This window comes from Amblyraja radiata, chromosome 17 (assembly GCF_010909765.2).
Source record: "Amblyraja radiata isolate CabotCenter1 chromosome 17, sAmbRad1.1.pri, whole genome shotgun sequence".
NCBI lineage: Eukaryota > Metazoa > Chordata > Chondrichthyes > Rajiformes > Rajidae > Amblyraja > Amblyraja radiata.
The window spans coordinates 34,268,008-34,291,125 of record NC_045972.1 but is presented as its reverse complement, the minus strand read 5'-3'; the positions used below and the strand labels follow the sequence as shown (position 1 = coordinate 34,291,125).

General features: G+C 40.7%; 1 protein-coding gene across 3 annotated transcripts in view; it reads right to left on the bottom strand.

The window, feature by feature from the left end:
- The window catches only part of katnb1 (katanin regulatory subunit B1), a 39,603-nt gene extending 21,873 nt beyond the window's left edge, over window positions 1-17,730 (bottom strand). The window contains exons 1-7 of one of the 3 annotated variants that reach the window (XM_033036100.1): window positions 17,247-17,730; window positions 8,365-8,495; window positions 6,185-6,302; window positions 5,278-5,378; window positions 4,565-4,606; window positions 2,891-2,974; window positions 690-805 (exon numbers count right to left, since the gene is read on the bottom strand). In XM_033036100.1, coding sequence (XP_032891991.1) covers window positions 690-805; window positions 2,891-2,974; window positions 4,565-4,606; window positions 5,278-5,378; window positions 6,185-6,302; window positions 8,365-8,495; window positions 17,247-17,286 — 632 coding nt within the window. In that variant the 5' untranslated portion in view covers window positions 17,287-17,730. Of the gene's footprint in view, window positions 1-689; window positions 806-2,890; window positions 2,975-4,564; window positions 4,607-5,277; window positions 5,379-6,184; window positions 6,303-8,364; window positions 8,496-17,246 lie in introns of those variants that run through there. The other 2 variants (XM_033036101.1, XM_033036102.1) reach the window with 2 other exon arrangements.
- Between the last annotated feature and the right edge of the window lie 5,388 nt (window positions 17,731-23,118).

The window sequence follows — 23,118 nt, the reverse complement described above, 5'->3', positions numbered from 1 at the left end:
AAATACAACTAAAATATGTATTCCCCTGTAACCCAGGCAGCCAATTTGAATTTAAAGTAACAAAAATAACAAGTTTTTGACCAGTCATCTATTTCAATAATGTTTTATGGGATAAATGTTGGCCATGACTCCAGAATGACGACTTAAAAGTAGACCGATAGGATATTGTGCCATTTACTCAAGAGAGCATTCAGAGCCTCGGGTTAATATCTCATACAAACAGTGCAATACTACCTCAATACTGCTAATGACTGTGCTGTTGTGAGAATTAAGCCACATAATCCAAAATACGGAGTGCCAATGAATCAGTCATAGCTCACATCATTTGGAGTGTATATCATTTATGAACAATTGAATAAAAACAATAAAAAGTGGATAGTGAAAACACTGAATTTAGTCATTGCCAATATTAGTGCTTTGTATCTTCTACCTTCAAAGCATGTTAAACTGAGAAGTGTTTTCACATTCAACATGGGCATAACTATAGCATAATTAAAGTTAATTTAGATCTTGGGCTCCTACAAGCATAATTTATATACATAAAGGGTGCACCAGCTGTTCAAAATCATTGAATATCACCATAGAAAGTACATTAAAACAAAGCAAAAGGTATAAGTATTAAAAAAATAATTTGGATTACCAGATGAAATTGTGGGCAATACTAATTTCAAAACAACATCTGTCCTGACCTGTCTGAGCTGCCGGAAGCCAAGAGATACTCATTCGGGTGGAACTCCACAATATTTACAGGTCCAGTGTGATCTGTAAATTCCGTTAGAATTTTTGCAGCTGATAAATCCCACAGCTGAAAAAAAGACAGAAAAAAAAAAGGCTTCTAAAGATAACTCTTTCTACATTCAATAATTTAGATAGTGGACAGGTAGTAGATCAAGGAAAGATGCTCAAAGCACATTTGCCAACTTTAATTGTGATGGTATTACTCAGTTGAAGGCACCTTCCTACAGGCAATTACTTCTTAAAAAATGCACACAAGAAATGGCAAAAATGTTAGATACTAAATTGGCTCTTTTTCCATCTTTGTATCCAATCTTGACAGGATGCATTTTCACATCACATTAAGTGAGTACTGAACAGTCTCCTTATGTTGTGCCAGGCAAAATAGCTCAAAAAGGGAAAAGAAAGATAAAGGGAATACATTTTCTGTTTAATCAAAAGTTTCATACTTTTCAAAATAAATGAATCCATAACACAATGGATATTTAGACTGAGGATCAATTAACCTAGTTAGACAAACGTTAATAGGGCAGCTTGAGTCCTGAATTAATTTGGATTACCAAAAATCCATTGTCCAAGTCAACGTTCGAGCAATTTACTAAAAGACCCAAAGCAAATTTGACACCTACTGCTGTGGATGTCAATTAAGTGTTCACAAACAGCAGATTGCATGATAATGCTGGGGAAGCAAATATAATGCAAAGACCACATTTATCATCCATCCTTTCTTGCACAAAAAGGTAAAGTGGTGGTGAAGCTCAAGAAGCAGTATTCAACAGGAATACTACAATAATTTGACCTACAATAATGCAGTCATTATCCTTGTAGACACATGGGTCACTTTTATCAGTGTTTGGGCCCGTTGGATTATCAAAGAAAGTCTGAAACAACATGTTTTATCAGCATAACCAGAAAACAGAGCTATCTTAGATGCCATCGTTCCTCAGCCCCGCACGGTCCGATTTTACCTGATCCCCAAAATCCATAAAACTAACTGCCCTGGCAGACCCATTGTTTCTGCCGGTTTGTGTCCCACCGAACTTATTTCCACATACCTCGACTCCATCCTATCCACCCTAGTTAAATCCCTCCCTACCTATGTTCAAGACACCTCACACGCTCGTCGTCTCCTCCATGACTTCGGTTTTCCAGGACCCCATTCCCTCATCTTCAGCATGGATGTCCAGTCACTCTACACCTCCATCCCCCCACCAGGGGGGTCTTAAAACCCTCCGTTTCTTCCTTAACCGCAGAACCAACCAATCCCCGTCTACTGATACTCTCCTCTGCCTAGCGGAGCTGGTCCTTACTCTTTGTAGGGGACGTCGAACAATCTTTGTTTGAGGTGTACCGTGGCCCTATCCCCAAACTTTACCTCTGCTACATCGATGACTGCATTGGTGCTACCTCCTGCACCCGTACAGAACTCATTGACTTCATCCATTTCACCACTAACTTCATTCCGGCACTCAAATACACCTGGACCATTTCTGACATCTCCCTACCGTTTCAAGACCTCACTCAAGTGTAATAACTTGAAAGCTTCTTGGCACACAAGTGGATGCCAAACCGCATACTCTAATGTTGTATGAGATGTTTTTCATTCATTTATTCATTTGATGAGGCCATCACTGGCAAGGACATCATTTACTGCTTACCTAGAGGAAATTAGGGATGACCCTACTAGTAAAACCAAAAGTATTATTTCACTAATAATTTGAAATATTAAACTTTGTGAATTTTGTATTGTGCCATTTCATGCTATTCACAATCATTGCAATACCATCCCAAATAAGGACCTCTGACTTTCCTTCTCAATTGAAAGTGGAACACAAGAAGTAAATACAGCAATATATTATCAAGATTTTCCATGCTCCACTTTGATCTTCTCACGTTCATCACTCAACATAATATGTTTTGGCATTCAGCATGCAGACTGTAATCCATACTTAAATACCCATCAAGAGAAATTAACTTTATTTTAAACAAAATAGTTGTTATAAACAAGGTATTACCGATTGTAACTCAGTAAAAGCGTTGGGAGCTTTTCTTGTACACGGATTTTCCAGAGGTTAAGAAAGTATTTCAGCCAAATTCAATAAATTAATTGTTTGTATTTGTCGCATTCTTATTCTGCAAAGCTCTAAGTAAATACCTTCACGGTGCTATCATCTCCAGCAGCAGCAATCCATCGCCCATCAGGACTGAACCTTAAACACCGCACGGCATTTGTGTGTCCCTGCAAAGGCACCAGTGACAGTTTATGGTGTAGCACTAACTATATCAACTACCTTGCACTTCATGAGGTCAAATGCAAGGGGGGAATTTACAGTTATCGGCAAGACCCTTAGCGGCATTGACGTGTGGATGGATCAAACAAGTCCATAGCCCACTGTAAGTTGCAACACAAGTAGATGGAGTGATAAAGAAGGTGTATGGTATTCATTGGTTGTGCATTGTGCACAGGAGTCTGGAAGTCATGTTGGAAATTTATAAAACGTTAGTTAGGATACATTTGAAGTGTTATATGGAGCTCTGGTCACCCCTTTGCAGGGAGAGGTTTTGGGGAGGCGGCAGAAGAGGTTTAGCAGAATGCTGCCTGGAATTGAGAGCATTAGAAACTAGAAACAAGCAAAAGCTTTTTCCCTGGGTTGATATGTCAAAGACAAATGTCAATGGCATAGCTTTACAGTCAGAGAGGGAAGTTTAAAAAGAGATGTGCAATGTAGACTTTTTTTTTTAAAACAGAGTGGTGGGTGCCTAGAATGTTCTGCTAGGGAAGCTGGGAGAAGCAGATATAATAGAGGTGTTTTGTCAGACTTTTAGATAGGCATATGGATCTGCAGGGAATGGATATGGATCACGTGCAGGCAGAGTTCATCTGTCAGTCTGAAGAAGGGTTTCGGCCCGAAATGGTGCCTCTTTCCTTCGCTCCATAGATGCTGCCGCACCCACTGAGTTTCTCCAGCAATTTTGTCTACCTTCCGGAGTTCATGTGCAGGCAGGCAGAAGATACTGTAGGCCGTAAAGCCTGTTCCTGTCCTGTTGTTCTATGTGTTACACAATACAAATAAGCAAGCAGCATCCAACAAGGATTTGTGTCAAGACTGTAACAAACGTTGAAACTGACAAAGAAAAAGCGATTTGAGGGTTGTCACTGACCATCTGAATACTCAGGCAAATGCAGATGAGGAAAGCTGTGATCTGGTCTGGACGGTTTGCGTAACATTTTGATTTTAAAGCTTCAATATAGCACAGCACAGCACCGGAGATCCCAGCATAAATATATGAAGCATTTGAATTAGGGTTTCAATCTCGACTTTATAGTCACAGCAGAAGGTGTAGATAGGCATGAATCCCATTCAGGTACAAATGTTATTCACATTAGTGATTATCAAAGTGGATTGATTGACGAGAGAATTTAGAATTATTTATTGGTATTTCAAAAAGATGTGCTTACAAAAAGGGACCAGCGAAAAGAACCAGAAAGGTCAGAGGTTTCCCAAAATGAGTCAAGTCAGAAAGTGTAAGGAAAGAGTGGAGTCCAGCAAGAAATTAAAGAGCAGAGACAATTGGTCCCTTTATGCTCTCAAGAATATAACCAACACCTATTGCTGTATATCTTGATGGCACCAATTCTCAACACAAATATCATACAAATAGAACACCACACTAAGATAGCACTAAACTGTTGCCATTCAGCACGATTTCTTGATGTCCAAAATAGATTCCCATTACAGTCAAAAATTGCTGCAAGGTTAATTGACAGGTAACCATTTTGCCATCAGCCGAAGAAAAAAATGTGTACAAAACTTGTTATTGCACTCACCTTGTATGTCATTACACAACCTTTCCTCCGAATGTCCCACAACTAGAAATAGAAACACAGCAGATAAGTTTGCAAATTACCAGCAAAATTTGATCTAATAAATATTAACAACTGTGTGTTGGCAATAGATAGTAAGGACAACTGCCGTGGCAGGAGTGACTACAACTTTGCTGCAACACCCACCTTAAGTCTTCAAGATGAAGAATTATTGAAAAAAAAGTAACTTCAGGACCTGTCATATGACTTTCCATGTCCATTGTATTGTAGGAGACAAAAGCAAATTTGCACCTCAACCTCCCATAAACAGAAGCATGATCAAGACCAGATAACTATCATTAGACATGACTAAAAGTTAAATATTGGCACAAAAGAGCTGGAAGATAGAATTAATATGGCTGAGTGAACCACTGGTCAGCGTGGATATGGCAGGCCAAATGGCTCGTTTCCATACTGTACAACTACCGCACAATTAAATCTTATGTTTTTAAGGAATGAGAGTCTTGAAAATATTTTATTAGGCAAGGGTATCAGGAGGAAAAAAAAAGTCATGAGGCAGTCACATGGAATTCTGGAGAAAGAGGATCAATTAGGAGCCGCTGTTGCTAGCTTCCGTCAGACTGACAGTCATGCTGGAGAAAATTTGTCTTTTCTTATTCCTAAAGTGTTATTTTAAAGTTGCACTTAACCACAATTTGTTCTTTACTATATAGTACCTTTACATTGGTGTCCATAGAGCCAGAAGCCACAAACTCTCCAAAAGGATGAAAGTCTAAACTGCAGATGTTGGCTTTGTGACCAGACAGCGTCCGAAGGACTTGAAAGAAAAGAAAAACAACAATGTTTATACATTATCATACACATTACTGGTTTATGAATTACCCAAAGAGAAGTTAACAATTACAACATGGCATTCAGGTTGAAACAGCAGCTTGTTTTCATGAATTCAGCATTAAACTTTTCTTAATCAGGTTGCAAAATCACAATTCCATACAGTTTTGTTTAGCTAACGTTTCAGCTGTGCACATGGCTTTTAACAAATACATCACTTCTATTGATAGCTTTTTGAATGCTGAAATGTTCTCATGTCTCTACCTGATCCATCACCATGTTTAATTACCACAACTACAAATATTTTCTTTGAAAAATTGTTTTTCAAAATGAGGAACAAGCAAAGAAGTGATATTATACATGCCAAAATAAATATCCACATTATTTTATTCACCAGAGTTAATATTAAGGTGTTGCATTTTTTCACAAACTATTTGACTTGAACTGCTGTATTTCTTAAAAATATACCCATAATGAATTACTAGGATTTTCATAACATAAATAATTGGAAAACGTCTCTTTCATCTACGAAGTAATTCCTTTGTAATCTGTTTAGGTAGCTAATCAAGGACATGCACAGTCTTCAGTTCGGTACAAGAATCTGCGATCAATGGTGTTTACACTCTTCATCAGCATTTATCAGGAGAAACCAATGAAACTAAACTAGACTAAATCAGAAGAGAAACTGACCTTTGTCATTGTTCAATCTAAAAGTGGTGGCAGACTTAAAAAAAAAAACATATAGGTCTGTGTAGGAAGGAACTGATTGATAAAAGAAAAATTGGTACTTACTCTTAGCAGCTTCCAAATCCCATATTCTTAGTGATCCAGACCGTGAGCCTGCAACAACCAACTCCTCAGAGTCTTTAAATTGAATACATTCGACTGGTGTGTTGTGACCTGTAAGACTCTATAGTGAAATTTCTGTTTTAAATTATGCTTTGTTGTGCTGTTGAAAATAAGGTGATACATGCATACAAATGGGTGTACAACATTTGAAGCATTTGGATAAAAGCACAGTGTTCCAAATTTGAGGGAAGCGCTTTTAAATTCCAGATGTCATGAGCATTTAAACTCATGTAATTAGTTTAACCGACTTCAGTCAACAAATATTCCACAAGATTTCACAACAATATCTACTTCATCTTGTAATAGTGCAACTACATGCCAAGAGTTCAGTGACATTTTTTTTGTTTCAAAAATAAACTTCATTCATAAAATATACACAAAATACAAAATGATAATGATAGTCTAATTGAATTTATACCTACCAGGTACAAAACAATGCCTATCACATGGCCTCCTTGACAAGTTTGAGAGACTAGTATACGGGACTCATACCCGCAGTATCCAGTGGCAACAAGACCTCAGATTCCAGTTCTTCCCCACTGTACCAAGCTTCCGTGCTTCATTAAGTGCATTCACTTAGAGACATCTTGTAGCACTGGGAGACCGACATGCAGACCAAAGTGCATTTTACACAGAGTAGACGAACTTCCAAACAGCAACTCATGTTTGTCTCGGTGCATCCGGGTACAGCCTGTAAATCAGTCCGGCGGTCCTCTGTTATACAGTTGCTTGGGCTGAATCCTGACCAAGACCTTTGCATTCTTTTCCAGATCTTCTTTGCAAACGCACAGTCCATGAAGAGGTGGACAATTGCCTTATACTCATCATAGCTGTCTGGAGGACATTGTGCACTGAGGGCAAGATGTTGTCTTTGCAAGAAGGATCTGACAGAGAGGGCCCTGCTCACTGCCAGCCAAGTAAGGTGTTGGTGCTTGTTGGCATGTTCCGGTAATTAGAAATTCTGCCAAATAGTTTTGAGGATTTGGTTGGGGAACCAATCCACAGATTCTTTTTCCTACTGTTTGTTCTGCACTGGGCACTGTCTGATAAGACATGGTTAAAGGACATTTTCCTGAAATAATTTTTCCACAGAGGACAAGTAACACAGCAGAGTGCCCTCAGCAAAGAGGACCAATATTTTACAACCCTGTGAACAGATACAACTTTAGCACAATGTGACATTTATTGCTCGTGTACTTTGGTTCAATGCACAGCCTGATTGGTGGTGATCAGAATGGGGTCAATGCTGGATACTCTTTCTTCTCCCCCACTCGTTCCCCACTCTGTTTTCCAAAGATCTGGGCATTGCAACTCCTTGTGCACACCCCATCTTGAATCCAGAGATGAAACAAAAGATGGCTTGGATGTCCGTTACTGTAGAGTGGGGTATGGACCACACGTGCACCTTGCACAGCAGCACAGAGAGCACCTGATAGATTCTGCAAAGGGTTCTCTGCAGCACACAAGCAAGACAGCAGTTCAGTAAATAATACATTCAGTAATATAAGCTACCTGGGCTCACCCATGGACTCCCTAGAACTCAAGGCCAGATTTGAGGAAAAAATATGGCTGGAATACAAATGCTATTGAAAAAAATTAATGAATTTACCTTGGTCATCCAATCTTTGCTGATAAAGTGGTGTAAAATCAATCTGCCTGTAACGTTGGCATGGTTTTAACTCTCAAAAAATCAACATTGAGTGAGAATTGTTAAATGGTTTTGCCAATAAAAGGAATGAAAAATACAGATAAACACAGTTTTACCAGATCCTGTACAATACCACAAAAAGTAGAAAAATATACATGATCTGTTTTTTTTTTCAAAATGGGGCCTTTAAATCAATCAAGAAAATATACGATGGGTCACTTGGAATAGGTTAGATGAAAGTACAACCTGATTTTTAAACAGTAGCACACCATAGCTACAAAGTCAGGAGCATTCTCTATTCTCCAGAAGAAATATTTATAAATCTTAGCCAGCTATTTGTAAAGTTTGTGAGAATGTGTAATTCTAATTTGAGGGCAAAGTCGTGTGCTGACCTTGTGAGGCAAAACCGCACAATTTCACATAAACCTTAAAGGAGGGATAAATGTTACTACTATTTGAACATCTATTAACTTACCATAACACAGTTAGGTTTGCTGACTGACCATAAGTTGACCCGACAGTCTTCACCACCTGTGGCCAACAGTCTGCCTGAATTCTTCCCCAGCACCAGGCATGTTACATTTCCAGCATGAGCAACAAACTCTTCTATACGCAGGATGCAAAAGAATTTCAGTGATCAATTTGACAACTTGGTTATCTAATCACTTTAATATGACCGGAAAAATAAAATTCAAAAAGCTTAAGGCAGAAAGAAAAACAAAACCAAGCCAAAGTTAAGATGCAAAAAGGTATGCATTTCCTGAACATTTAATTCACATATTCAATATTATAATCTTTAATTCATAAACAGATCAACCACAGATGTTCTCTATTACGAACATCAGGCGTTACAAATCCTAAAACATCCATTACTAAGCTACTCCATACATCGAAACATAAAAGCAATAAAATCTCTAATTTTTGACAAATATATCTTCCTGTAAATTCACTCATTATCGCTTTCCTGAAAATGCTATTTCTCTTTTCTATCTTTCTCACATTTTATTTCCTTGCTCACTCGTCCCTTTGTTCCCCTCCACAAGGCTTTGGTCCCAGGTTTTGCTAATGCAATCAAAATAACATATAAACAAAGCCACTTAATGCAAAAATTCTGTTTCAACAGAAATATTATGTTTCTAATCTTCTTGATTAGGGTGTCAGAGATTACGAGAAGAAGGCAGGAGAATGGGGTTAGGAGGGAGAGATAGATCAGCCATGATTGAATGGTGGAGTAGACTTGATGGGTCGAATGGCCTAATTCTGCTCCAATCCTTTATGACCTTATGATTATTATTAGGGTAATTTTGACAGTGGTATGAATGTATTCACACATGTCAAACAATAATCATCTCAGACAAATGCCTAATTACCTCCCCTTGTCGTTCAAAGGAAAATGCCAACTGACAAACATAAATATTCTAGCAAACATTACTGACCACTATCCACAGCCAGATGTAATGGAGTATAGCCCCACCAATACATAGGATACCATGAGAAGCAAGTAAGGAGATCGCTGGGGCTCTAGCAGGGATTTTTGCATCTTCAGTAGACACATGCAAGGTACCAAGACGACCGGAAGATAGCTCAAGCGGTTCCTCTATTCACTAACAATAGGGATAATCCAGGAAACTACAGACTGGAGAGCTTACATTCTAAGGTACAGGATCTATATTCACTTGGAAAGGTAGGGACTGATTATGAGTTAGCATGGTTTTGTGCAGGGGAAATCCAATCTCATAAATCTGATGAGTTTTTTTGTAGGGTTAATTAAGAAAACCAATGTAAGAATAGTAAAAGTGGTTTAAATGGACATTAGCGAGGCATTTTTACATAGTCCCAAACAGTTGACTTGTCCTGAAGGCTTGGGGACACAGGGTTTAAGGTGCGTCGGCAAACTGGATTCAAAATTGGCCTGATGATAGGAGGCAGAGGGCAGTAGTGATGGGGATTTTTGATCCTGAAAATTTATAACCAGTAACATACCACAGGGACCAGAGCTGGCATATTGACATATGTAATTTATTTGGATGGGAATCTTGGTGAATCAATTATTAAGTTTGTTTTTTTTAATGGTGGAATAAAAGATAGTGAAGACAGTTGGGGATATACAACAGTTATAAAGTAAGACCAAACAATGGCGGGCGAAATTTATTGTGAATGTGAGGCAATCCATTTTGTGACATTAAATACTTACAGGATATATACAATCAATACAGGGACCTCAGGATTAAGGGAGGTAAAGAAACCGTTAGGAGGTAATGACCATAATATGATAAGTTTTAATTTGCAATTTGAGAGGGAGAAGGTTAAATCAGAAGTGTCAGTGTTGCAGTGAACAAAGGGGACTGTGAAGGCATGAGAGAGGTGCTGGCCAAGGTCGATTGGAAAAGGATCCTAGCAGGAATGCCGGTGGAACAGCAATGGCAGGAATTTCTGGGCATAATCCAGAAGATGCAGGATCATTTCATTCCAAAGAGGAAGAAAGATTCTAAGGGGCTGACAAGGGAAGTTAGGGTTGGAATAAATAGAAAAGGTGTATAACATAGCAAAGAGCAGCGGGATGCCCAAAGATTGAAAACTTTCAAAGGACCACAGAAGGTAGCAAAAAGGGCAATACTGGGTGAAAAGATGAAGTACGAGGGTAAGCTGACCAAGAATATAAAGAAGGATAGTAGACGCTTCTTTAGGTATGTTAAGAGAAAAAGATTAGTAAAGACAATGAGGGTCTCTTTTAGGCAGAAAAAGGTGAAATTATTATGAGGAACAAAATGGCAGAAGAGTTGAACAGGTACTTTGGTTCTGTCTTCACTAAGGAAGACACAAACAATCTCCCAGATGTATTAGAGGACAGACGATCTAGGGCAAGGGTTCCCAACCTGGGGTAAATTTACCCAGGGGATAAATTTATTGATTCTGAATTTGTAGATATTTTTTCTTATTGACTGATTGTGTTTGGTTCTGTTGATCATTAGTTGTTCATAAATAAGTGAAATTACATTGTTATGTGCTATTGAAGTTGCCAGGGGTAAACGGGACAAAAAAGGTTGGGAACCCCTGATCTGAACCCCTGAACCCCGTATACGGCCCAGGAGCCATAGGTTGCCGGCCCCTGATGTAGATAAATGTAAGGTTATCCACTTTGGCGGCAAGAACAAGGAGGCAGATTATCTCAATGGTGTCAGATTATGAAAAAGGGAAGTGCTACGAGATCTGGGTGTCCTTGTACACCAGTCACTGAAAGTAAACATGCAGGTACATCAGGCAGTGAAGAAAGCTAATGGCATGTTGGCCTTCATAATGAGAGGATTTGAGTATAGGTCCTTCTACAGTTGTATAGGGCCCTGGTGAGATCACATCTGGAGTATTGTGTGCAGTTTTGGTCTCCTAATTTGAGGAAGGACATCCTTGCTATTGAGGCAGTGTGGCGTAGGTTCATGAGGTTAATCCCCGGGATGGTGGGACTGTCATATGAGGAAAAATTGGAGTGGCTGGGCTTGTATTCACTGGAATTTCAAAGGATGAGAGGGAATCTTATAGAAATGTATAAAATTATAAAAGGACTGGACAAGCTAGAAGCAGGAAAGATGTTCCCAATGTTGGGGGAGTACCGAACCAGGGGCCACAGTCTAAGAATAAAGGGGAGATCATTCAAAACTGAGATGAGAAAAAACTTTTTCACTCAGAGAATTGAGAATTTGTGGAATTCTCTGCCACAGAAGGCAGTAGCGACCAATTCACTGGATGAATTTAAAAGAGAGTTAGATAGAGCTCTAGGGGTTAGCGGAATCAAGAGATATGGGGAGAAGGCAGGTACGAGTTAGATTGTGGATGATCAGCCATGATCATAATGAATGGAGGTGTTGGCTCGAAGGGGCAAATGGCCTCCTCCTTCATCTACTTTCAATGTTTTTACGTTTCATTTTCTATGAGTGCTATCAGATAGAAGGACATTGAAGTGAAAGTGCATAGTTCCCTGAAAGCAGCGTCCAAGTGAATAGGGCAGTAAAGATGGCATTCCGCATTCTTGCCTTCATAGACGAAGGCCTTGCGTATAAATGCTAGGATGACATGTTACAACTATATAAAACATTGGTCAGGCCACACAGAGTATTGCGTACAGTTTTGGTCGCCACAGTACAGGATGTGGTAACAATAAAAAGATTGCGGAACAGATTAACCAGCATGTTGCCTGGAATGGAGGGCTTTACTTGTCTGGAAAGATCGGGTTTATTTTTGCAAAAGGTCACGGTATGAACATTTTGAGATTTATAAAATTGAGAGGCATAGATAGGACAGGTAGTCATAGTTTTTTTTTTCAAGGGGTGAGTGTTTAAAAGTAGTGAGCCTTCAGGACAAGTCAACTGTATGGGACTATGTGAAAATGCCTTGCTAATGTCCATTTAAACCACTTTTACTACTCTTACAATGGTTTCCTATAAGGCAAGAGGAGAGAAATTTAAAAGTCAATCTTACAAACAGTTTTTCCCCTCAACAGAGAATGATGGTTATATGGACCAAGCTTCTGGAGGAAGTGGTAGAGGCAGATACAATCACTGCACTTAAAAGGCATTTAGACAGGCACTTGGATAGGAAAGGAACAAGGGGATATGAACCTAATGCAGGTAAGTGGGATTAGCATAGATTGATCAAAGGGCCCATTTCTGTGCTGCACAACTATGATCACAAGCAGCACTATAGGGTGATTTCACGAAAGGTCACTGGAGCGTAGATCCGCACCCACGTGACCGAAAATTTTAACTGGGGGACAAGCGTCACTTCCGGTACATGTTAGTGAATGGGAAAACACGCACTTTCACACCCGTTAAAAACATCGAAAACGGCCTGGTTTTGAGCTGCAATTTACTGAGCCAGTCGGGGTGACCGTGAGGCACAGCTACCTAAATTTACAGTCAAAAAAAAAGATAGAAACTAAGGTAAATACAAGAGGGAGCTGAAGGGGCAAAAAAAGCGGAAGTTGTTAGCGGACATTTTTCGTGGAGATTTAAAGATCCAAAATATCGGGAATTATCGCGTTTGCTCGCTGCATTTCATCAAAAGTAAGGCATTATTGGCTTTGTTATCTTTATTCATTTGTTAGATGAAAAGTATTAAAAGTTAGAAATCCTTCAGTAAAATTGCAAAATCGCCCATGGTTCTCGGGTGGGTTTTAACATGCAAAATGAACACGCTTCTGACGCTACATTCACCATTTAAATATCCGTGAATCATAAATGCGTCTTGAAATAAATTTTACTCAGATGCAAGCTAAGGAATGGTATAAGGAATTCTGCCACAGAGGGTAGTCGAGGCCAGTTCATTGGCTATATTTAAGAGGGAGTTAGATGTGGCCCTTGTGGCTAAGGGGATCAGAGGGTATGGAGAGAAGGCAGGTACGGGATACTGAGTTGGATGATCATATTGAATGGCGGTGCAGGCTCGAAGGGCCGAATGGCCTACTCCTGCACCTAATTTCTATGTTTCTATGTTTCTATAATTGTCAGCTGTTGATTTGACAAAATCAGGACATTTTATTATTAGCCAAAAAATATTTCTCAATGTTTCTTGTTTAAAGCCTGCACAATCACCCAAACCACTTATTTATTTATCATCTAATAACAGACAAGCCTGCAGCATGGAATGATGTCAACAATCCTGATTGGGCACCCACTGTGAATATGGGACGCGGCGATGACAATGAGCAGGATAAACAACGTGCACAAGAATGCCACGCACGTGCAACAAGAAGAGAGTATTAAAGCAGATTTTGTCGCAGCTCAAGCATCTGTAGCTCTGCAAGTTGATGCTGAGCAGGTTGATGATCATGAGAACTTTGAACCGGTGCTGGAAGTACACCGTCAACTTGACATGCAAACACAAACACCAGTCAAAGAGACAATGGACACATCAACACAAACAGACATGTGTGGAGTAGACATTACAGTACTGGAAGCACAACTAGACAATAAAAATAAAGAGCTCACTAAAGCTAGACAAGAAGCAGCCCAAATTAAGTTAACACAAGAAAGCCTTTCCAAGGATGACAAAAAGGTTAGGTTCTACACACGTTTACCAACATTTGCAGTTTTGATGCTAGTCTTCTATTATGTTAAGGACGAGCTCACCAAAAGACAATCACTAACACATTTTCAGCAGTTGCTGATCGTCTTGATGAAGCTGCGACTTGCAGTGCCTCATGAAGATCTTGCATATCGATTCCTCGTTAGTAATGCCACAGTATCGCGTGTATTCACTAGTGGGATTGATGCCCTTTACGGCATATCCAAGTTAATTATTTGGCCTGAAAGAGATGTTCTGTGGAAAACCATGCCCATGCAATTTCGGCGGACATTTGGAAAGCGTGTGGCAGTGATCATACATTGCTTTGAATTATTTTGTGATAGAACTACGAGTTTAGAGGCGCGCGCACAGACTTGGTCTAACTATAAGCACCATAACACCATCAAATTCTTGATAGGTATTACACCATGTGGTGCTATCTCATTTTTATCTGCAGCATGGGGGGGCAGAGGCACAGATAATTTAAATGGTAAATGGAGCTTCAGAAGCGTTTTCATTCTGCATGTTAAAACCTACCCGAGAACCATGGGCGATTTTGCAATTTTACTGAAGGATTTCTAACTTTTTAATACTTTTCATCTAACAAATGAATAAAGATAACAAAGCCAATAATGCCTTACTTTTGATGAAATGCAGCGAGCAAACGCGATAATTCCCGATATTTTGGATCTTTAAATCTCCACGAAAAATGTCCGCTAACAACTTCCGCTTTTTTTGCCCCTTCAGCCCCCTCTTGTATTTACCTTAGTTTCTATCTTTTTTTTTACTGTAAATTTAGGTAGCTGTGCCTCACGGTCACCCCGACTGGCTCAGTAAATTGCAGCTCAAAACCTGGCCGTTTTCGATGTTTTTAACGGGTGTGAAAGTGCGTGTTTTCCCATTCACTAACACTAAGTGACGCTTGTCCCCCAGTTAAAATTTTCGGTCACGTGGGTGCGGATCTACGCTCCAGTGACCTTTCGTGAAATCACCCTATAGTATTCAGGTTATAATCGGTTACCCAGTCACCATCCTCATTATCTAGGCATTTATTTCATATCTCACTACTGCACAGTCACTGCTATGTATATCATCTACAACATGTACTGCAGGAACTGGCACAACCTTTAATGGCACCTCCGAAAAATGACCTTAATAACTCACGTATTGGTAGCAACCACAAAGGAACATAGTAGAGGTAAACAACGATTTATTTTAGACTAGAAGATACCAGAAAGTGGCATACTGTAGAGTCAGTATCGGGACCAGTGTAGTTCAACATTGTCTATACCTCTATCCTCGCCCTACAGTTCTGCAATTAATTTCCTTAGAAATTTACTCAGATTGTCTTTGAACACATTGATGGTACTTCCAGCCATCCTTGGCAGTGCATTGCAGACACTCAACTTCATTCTTTACCTGTCACAATTTTACATAACTCCATCAATCAGATTCCTTGTGGCTTCATCTATTCCAATGAGAACAACTCCAGCTTCCCCAGTCTATCCATATAACCACAATTACTCAACCTGGAAATCAATTTCACAATCTCTTCTGTGCCACCAAGAAAATCCTTCACATCATACCCAAAGAGAAACCCTCAGTTATAACTAAACATTGTTTTATAAAGTCTCATAACGTGGGATCAACCCTCCCGCACCTACTCATCTCCCCAATGAAAATCTACTTGTATCTCTTTTTGCTGTTTCGACAAGAGTTTGCAAACCTAAAACTTTGTTTTCTTTTCCACAGATTCTGCCCAATTTATTGAATATTTGCAACACCTTATTTTTTCAGATTTCCAACTCCTGTAGACTTTTTTACTTTTATTCACTTTGTCTTCATTTATAATGCAGATCTTATGGCTTAAACCATTTTTTCCAATCTGCCCTGCCTTACTTAATGAACTGTACATGTATTCTCCAAGTTCATGTACCCCTTTAAGAATTGTGCCCTTTAGTTTATTTTACCTCATCATTCCTCCAAAAATAAAGCAACATATTTAATGTTTATAAGTATTACATTTTACCTGCAACCTATCTACCTATTCAACCAAAAAATAATGTGCTAGAGGCAGCAAATGTGGAAGGAATGGTCAGACAATGTTTCCAGTCAGGACCCTATTTCAAAGATGGAGTTATGGAGGGGGGGGGGGGGTGGGGGACTGGAAAAGGGAGATGGAAGTGGGCCAACGCCTGGCACATGATAAGTGGATGCAGTCGAGGAGAGGGGGGCAATCGGCAAAGATTGGTAGAGTCAGAAGAGGGAGTCGTGAATAGCGAAATATGGGACAGGGATTGGAGATGACTGAGGTGGGAGATATCCAATGATACTTTATTATCACATGTACCCTAGGTACAGTGAAATTCTGTGTTTTTGAATACATGCGTGCACCACTGTGGTGCAGGGGTAAGAGAAAGGTGGTAGGAGGAGATATTATTTGAGAGAATTCAATGTTCGTACAGTTGGGTTGTGCACCATCCCGGCAGATTACAATGTGTTGTTCTACCATTTTGTATGTGGAGTCACTCTGTCAATGGAGGCTAGGGGAAAAAAGGTTGAGAGTTGTACTACGAGACAAAAGTAAGGACTCCATCCACATCAGTAGAGGGGAAACCACATTTACTGAAGAGGATATCCAAGATGTCATAGATTGGAAAGCCTGACCTTAGGAGATGTGGCAGAGACAGTAAAATTTTGAATATGGGTGGTATACTTGCAGGAGGCAGGGTGGAGGTGTAGTAAGAGTAGCTGTGAGAGTCAGTGGATTTGCAGTAATCTTACAATTGTCTCCCCTGTGATGGAGACAGAGAGAGATCAAGAAGAAAGAGGGGTCAGATATAATCCAAATGAATAAGGGCAGGATGGAAGTTAAAGGTTTTTTATTATGAAAACAACGTGCTTTGCACCGCTGTTGAGGCAGCCCCAATTCACTGCCGATTCAACCTCTCGAAACACAAGAGACTGCAAATGCTAGAATCTAGAGCCAATAAAAAACCCAATGGAAGAACTCAGCGGATTCAATCCTGATATAAAGCCCCGACCTGAAACGTCGATCATCTTTTCACCAGCCTTCACCCCTCCTACGATGCTGCCTGATCCACTGAGTTTTCTGGTAGTTTTTAATATACTCTCGAAATCTATTACATTCATTCTCGGGGCTGACTACAATTCCCCATATTTTATTTTTGCTCCCATTATTGGCGTGCCCCAATCTCTCTCCCCCAGCGGACTGTTTTCTTCACCCCACTCCCCCTCTATATATTTGGCTTGTTCGCTCCCGCTGTCTTTTCTACTCACGTAGCTTCCATGCGATTTTGGTTGGGCCCGAAGCCGCCATCCTCTGAAGCGGGAAGTGTGTGCAGGGGTCAGGCGTCCAGTTCACGGCGAGACAGTTGCCCGGGTTACAGCGCCAGGCCCGAAATCCTCACAAGCCTAGCGGCTGCTGCGCTCGCAGCTCGCACTGCGCATGTGCACGCAGAGCCAGGACGCCCAGCAGCCATCGCGCACGCGCATCCCCGGCGGAGAGCGGCGAACCTCTTCCGTTAACCTTCCGTTGATTGGACAGTGACGATGCCTCGTGCCACTAAACTGTCATATAAACACCAGCTCAAAACGTCCCTCTGCTACTGTAACACTGGATCGGTTTCATTTATGTTCTGTACTGATCATAATTAGGAATGAAAGTAATTTGCTGCATCGCAAGGATGAAGTAAAGAGTTTCTTTGCACAGTTGACGTTCTCAGGGTAACAAGGCAACCAATCAGAATCTACGTCACGGAAAGTTCAAAGGCCCTGGATGCGTGGGCGGGAGCGTTGCGCATGCGCGCTGCTGGTTGGCACTCTGGCGCGGGGAGGTGTCGACCAAAGATCATAGAGCGGAGCTGAGTTTCTCCAACATTTTTGTCGCTCCTTAGTTGCTGTCTCACCCGCTGAGTTTCTCCAACATTTTTGTCTACCACAGAGCGGAGCAAGATGCTCCACTCGGCTAAAAAGCCGTCATACGTCATGATCTTTGGTGTCGACGGTTGGCGCGTCCGTGGAGTTTTAAACCACTGAGCTCCACTGCAAACATTACCCCTTACAAAATAATTTTTAATTGCATTAGCTAATTTTCCTCGGAATCTGGGTGTGAATGTGTGAGTGATTGGTGGTGGTCGGAGGGGCGTAGGCGCAGATTGGCAGCCACGCTTCCGTCAGTCTGCCCCAGGGCAGCTGTGGCTACAGAAGTAGCTTACCACCACCGAGTGTGACTGAGGAGTGAATGAATAATGCGATGTAAAGTGCCTTGAGTATTAGAAAAGCGCTATATAAATCCCATCCATTATTATTATTATCTACAAGGGCAGATGCAGTCTGACAAGCTGAATAAGCGAGTTCGATATTCCGACTGCGCACGCCCAGGTCAAAGGTCACAATGCATAAACAGCCCGGAAAGCAGTGGATCTTCATTTCTTTCAGCTGACTCTTCTAAGTAAGAAAATACTGCTTTCAAACTATGAAATTGTTGTATTTATTGTTCCTTTGTTAAATGCTAAGATTATTTTGTCATTTTTATAACTTTATTATGCTTTGGTGAGTGAGCGTGATCGTGTTGGTCGGTGTCGGACCCGGGTCTGCTGAGTTACTGCAGGGCCATCCCCGTCACCTCCCAGGTGTCTAGTCCTGTCCGGGGGCGGCTGGAGATGTTGGGCCCGGCTTGCAGCCGGCGTGGCAAGGAGGCCGAGTTGCTGCAGCGCTTTGTGTGTATCCCCGTTGATGGCTGTGGGCCTGGAGCCGCTGGTGTCGTCGGTCACAGCCAGCGCGGAGAAGAAGCACCAACTCCCGCCCAGCCCCGCTTCCCGACAGGCCGGGGACCGCCAGCAACCAACCCTCCCGGCGCAGCCGAAATCCGAGAACCAGCCATAGGGAGGTTTCACGGCAGTCGGGTCACGACCCATGACCCGTACTGTTGCTACGCTACTCCAAATGGATTACACGCGATGAACTGCAGGTAGGCACTTACCATTGTTTCCAGCGTAGCGGGCCCGTTAAAACCCGCTGAAATTGTCAATTTTTGCGCTGTAAATAATTATGGAAATCGGGATAAGCGTGTGAGACATTTAGCCTACTTCAGAATTCCAAAAGTGAGGAGAAATTACAGTAGATAGAAACAAGAGCTGAAGGGACAACAACAGCCAGAGTGCTTGGCGAACATTGGCCGTTTGCTCACTGTATTTCATCAACTAAGGCATTATTTGTGTTTTTTCTTGATTCCTTTGGCATCTAAAAAGTTTCAGAAGTGATAAATCTGGCTGTAATTTTTTTAAATCGCCCATGGTTCTCCAGTGGGTTTTTACATACAAAATGAAAACGCATCTGAAGAAAAATTTACAGCCAGATTGATCACTTCTGAGAATTTTTAGATACCAAAGGAATCAACACAAATAATGCCTTACTTGATGAAATGCAGTGAGCAAACGCGATAATTCCCAATCTTTTCAATGTTTACCAAGCACTTTAGCTGCTGTAGTCCCTTCAGTTCTCGCTTCTCTATACCTTCATTTCGCTTCACGTTTGGAATTCTGAAGTTGGGTACATGTCTCTCACACTTACCCCGACTCCCACAATTTTTTTCAGCGCAGAAATTCAACATGTTGGCGGTTTTTAACAGGTAGGAAAGTACGCGTTTATAGCATTAATAACATATACCGGAAGTGACGGATATCTTCCAGTTGGATTTAGCGGCTCCGTGCGTCGAGCCCTATGACCCAGTGACCTTTCGTGCAATCACCCTATACACACAAAGTGCTGCAGCAACTCGGCCTCCTGCCTGCACCGGCTGCGAGCCCAGCGCAACACCTGCCGCCCACGGACAGGGACGAGACACCCAGGAGGGGACGGGGCCGGACATGCAGTAACACAACAGACCCAGGCCCAACACCGAACACGGACGATCTTGCTCAATCACCAAAGTATAATAAAGCAATAAAAAATGACAAAATAATCTTAGCTTTTAACAAAGGAACAATAAATACAACTATTTCATAGTTTGAAAGCAATATTTTCTTACCTAGAAGAATCAAAGCTGGAAAAAATGGAAGAAATGAAGGTCCACTGCTTTCCAGCAAAGATCTTATGCTCTAAGATCTTTGCTTTCCAGGGCTGTTTATGCATAATGACCATTTGACCTGGGCCTAAGCAGTCAGAATACCGAACTCACTTATTTTTCTACAACTTTGTTTTGTTACTTAAAAATGTCAGCATCTGCATTTCTTTGTGTCTCTGGCGATGCTGATGGTCTGGCACTACTGTGATACGGCTTGCAGCCTGCAGTAATTCATTTGCTAAGGAACTATGAATGTTATTGTGTAGGAAGGAACTGCAGATGCTGGTTTAAACTGAAGATAGACACAAAAAGCTGGAGTAACAGCGGGACAGGCAGCATCTCTGGAGAGAAGGAATGGTTGACTTTTCGGGTCAAGACCCTTCTTCAGACTGATTAGGGATAAGGGAAATGAGTGATATAGACTATGATGTAGAGAGATAAAGAACAATGAATGAAAGAAATGCAAAAAAGTAACGATGATAAAGAAAACAGTCCATTGTTAGCTGTTGGGTGAAAACGAGAAGCTAGTGCGATTTGGGTGGGTGAAGGATAGAGAAAGAGGAAATGCCGGGGTTACTTTAAAGTTCATTGTATGTTGTCAAATGTAATTGTATGTTGTCAAATTAGCAGTGCTCACCCTATCCTCTGATATTTTTGTGATAGAGGGAATCATTCATGCTGCAGCTGAAGGCATTGTGCTAAAGGTACTACCCAGCATAACTACTGCATTAATCTCTGATATCTGGAATGATTGATCACCAACAAACACGTATTCCCTTTGTGCAAAGTGTAATCCAAGACAATAAAGTGTTTTCATTTTGCCTGTTGCTTTCAGTTTTACCGGGATCCTTTGGTACCAAATTTGACCAATCTTATTGTCAAAGGCAGTCATTCTTACCTCGTCTTTGGAATTCAGCTGTTTGTTCCGAGTGTAGACCAAAGCTGCGGCAACATCTGACAGCGTAGTCCTGTTAAATTAGACGCTGCTTGATAGCAGTGTCAATTACACATTCACTTCACTTCCAAATTATTTTGCCACCAGGACTTTAGCTTTCAGTGCCTATATAGGCTCTCATCTCTAATAGCTACTTTGTTCAGACGCAATTTACTGCAAGGTTACATGCAAATAAGAAGTGGAATAGGATTAATGCCATAGCTTTGCAAGGGGCTAGCATGGATTCAATGGGCTGAATACTCTGCTATCACTTGGTTAAGATCAAATTAAACTCATCATAAAAAATGCAGGGTCAGGCAGCATCCCTGGAAAAACTAGTTTTTTTGGATTGGGAACCTTCAGACCTATTACAGTGGGGAGGGGGAACAAAGCCTACAAGTGATGGGTGAGGGTTTTGATTGGTAAATCGTTTGACATAGGACAGAGGTGAAAAGACAAAATGTGTGAGATAAGGATAGAAGTGGTGAGAAATGTGAGGCTAGATGAAAAAATATAGGAGGAAGAATATAAGAGGAAGGAATTTCAGACTATCGTCCTACAGACAATTTCCCCCTAAGTTTGCAGGAAGTTAATTGAGCCAATACATAATACTTTCCAAGAAATTATTCTACTCTTAGTTATAGCACCTCTACATCTTGCATCAAAAGGTTATGGTTTTTAGCCCCATGTCAGAAACATAAGTTTAAAATCAAGGTAAATTACTTGCTTTGCTTTTCAAATGAAACCCCACTCAGTAGGACTTGTATGAATCTATAATCATTTCAAAGAGCATAGGAGTTGTCCTTGATGGTATTCATCCTGCACCAACAGCACTGCATTATTTTAAGGGATCTTATTGTATGGAAATATGCTGCTGAATTATGTTGCTCCAAGAGCTACATGTCCTTTATTCGTTCTCATTACTTGCTTTATTCTTTATTCTTTACCTGCATCTCCTTTATTCTTTCTCATTACTTGCATTTACTTTAAGGTTGGATCTCTATTTTACTTAAATGAATTTGGCAGATACAATTGGATATAACAAAAGATTTTATTTAGACATTAAAAAGCAAGTTATTCAAATATCCGCAGCCCAATTCACATGAAACAGTACAGACATTCTGATGCACCATGTGAATCACCTCATTACCATCTATACATGCATGCAAGCTTCAAAAGTCTTTGTTCTAGATACAGATGTGCAAGATTGAGCCAGGTATTTTTTTGGAACATGCTGCAGCTTGAAAGTTTCTGATTTATGTGGTGTAAATCAATAATGTTTTATTAATATTTAATGTGTTATGTATCATTCTTAACTGTCACTGTTTGTCATGTTGTCACTTGCGTTGTCACTTACGTGCATGACGAATTTGCGGAATGCACCAAGGCAAATTCCTTGTATGTGAATACTTGGCCAATAAACTTATTCATTCACATTGCTGACACAACATCAAATCACATCATGTGTGCGAATCTATAGGCCAAACTATTATATTCTTTATTTTATACAGATATTAGCTAAATTGAGGCCAAGGGAAACATTCTGTAGAACTATATTATTATGCTTCGTCCTTGCTCTTGCCTGCCCTACTGTCAGCTATTCAAATCTTTTCTCTCAAATATCCAGTCCAGGGTCTCCTGCATATCCAATGTGTTAAAGCTGAATAGTAGTGTTCTTACCACTGAACATCATGGATTCATTCCCACTGCAGAGATTCCAGTTTAAAATATTTCTGAGTGTCTGCTTGAGTACTTTTAACACCTGAGTTTCAAAGTAAAGGAATACTGCTTTATCTGTTTAATTGCAACAATGGCTACTTTCCAAAATTATTTGCAAAATACCCTCTCCCTCTACCCCCTCCCTCTCTAGCCATGCCTGCGAGTTGGGGCCTATGCATGAGTGGATAGGGCGGGGGCTGGGGTAAAAGAAGTGAATGAATAATATTAATATAATATCAATGGGGGTGGTTAGTGTGTGTGTGGGGTTGGTTAGTGTGTGTGTGACGCCGCAAGCCGCCCCCTCCCCCCACAGCTGTGCATTGAAGGGACGGGTCCCACTTGGTCTAGTTAGCTATAAAATGCTCTTTTTGTCTTGAGGCACTGATTGGTTTAGGTGCAAAGAATTTCAGAATTCATTAACTGTAAAATAT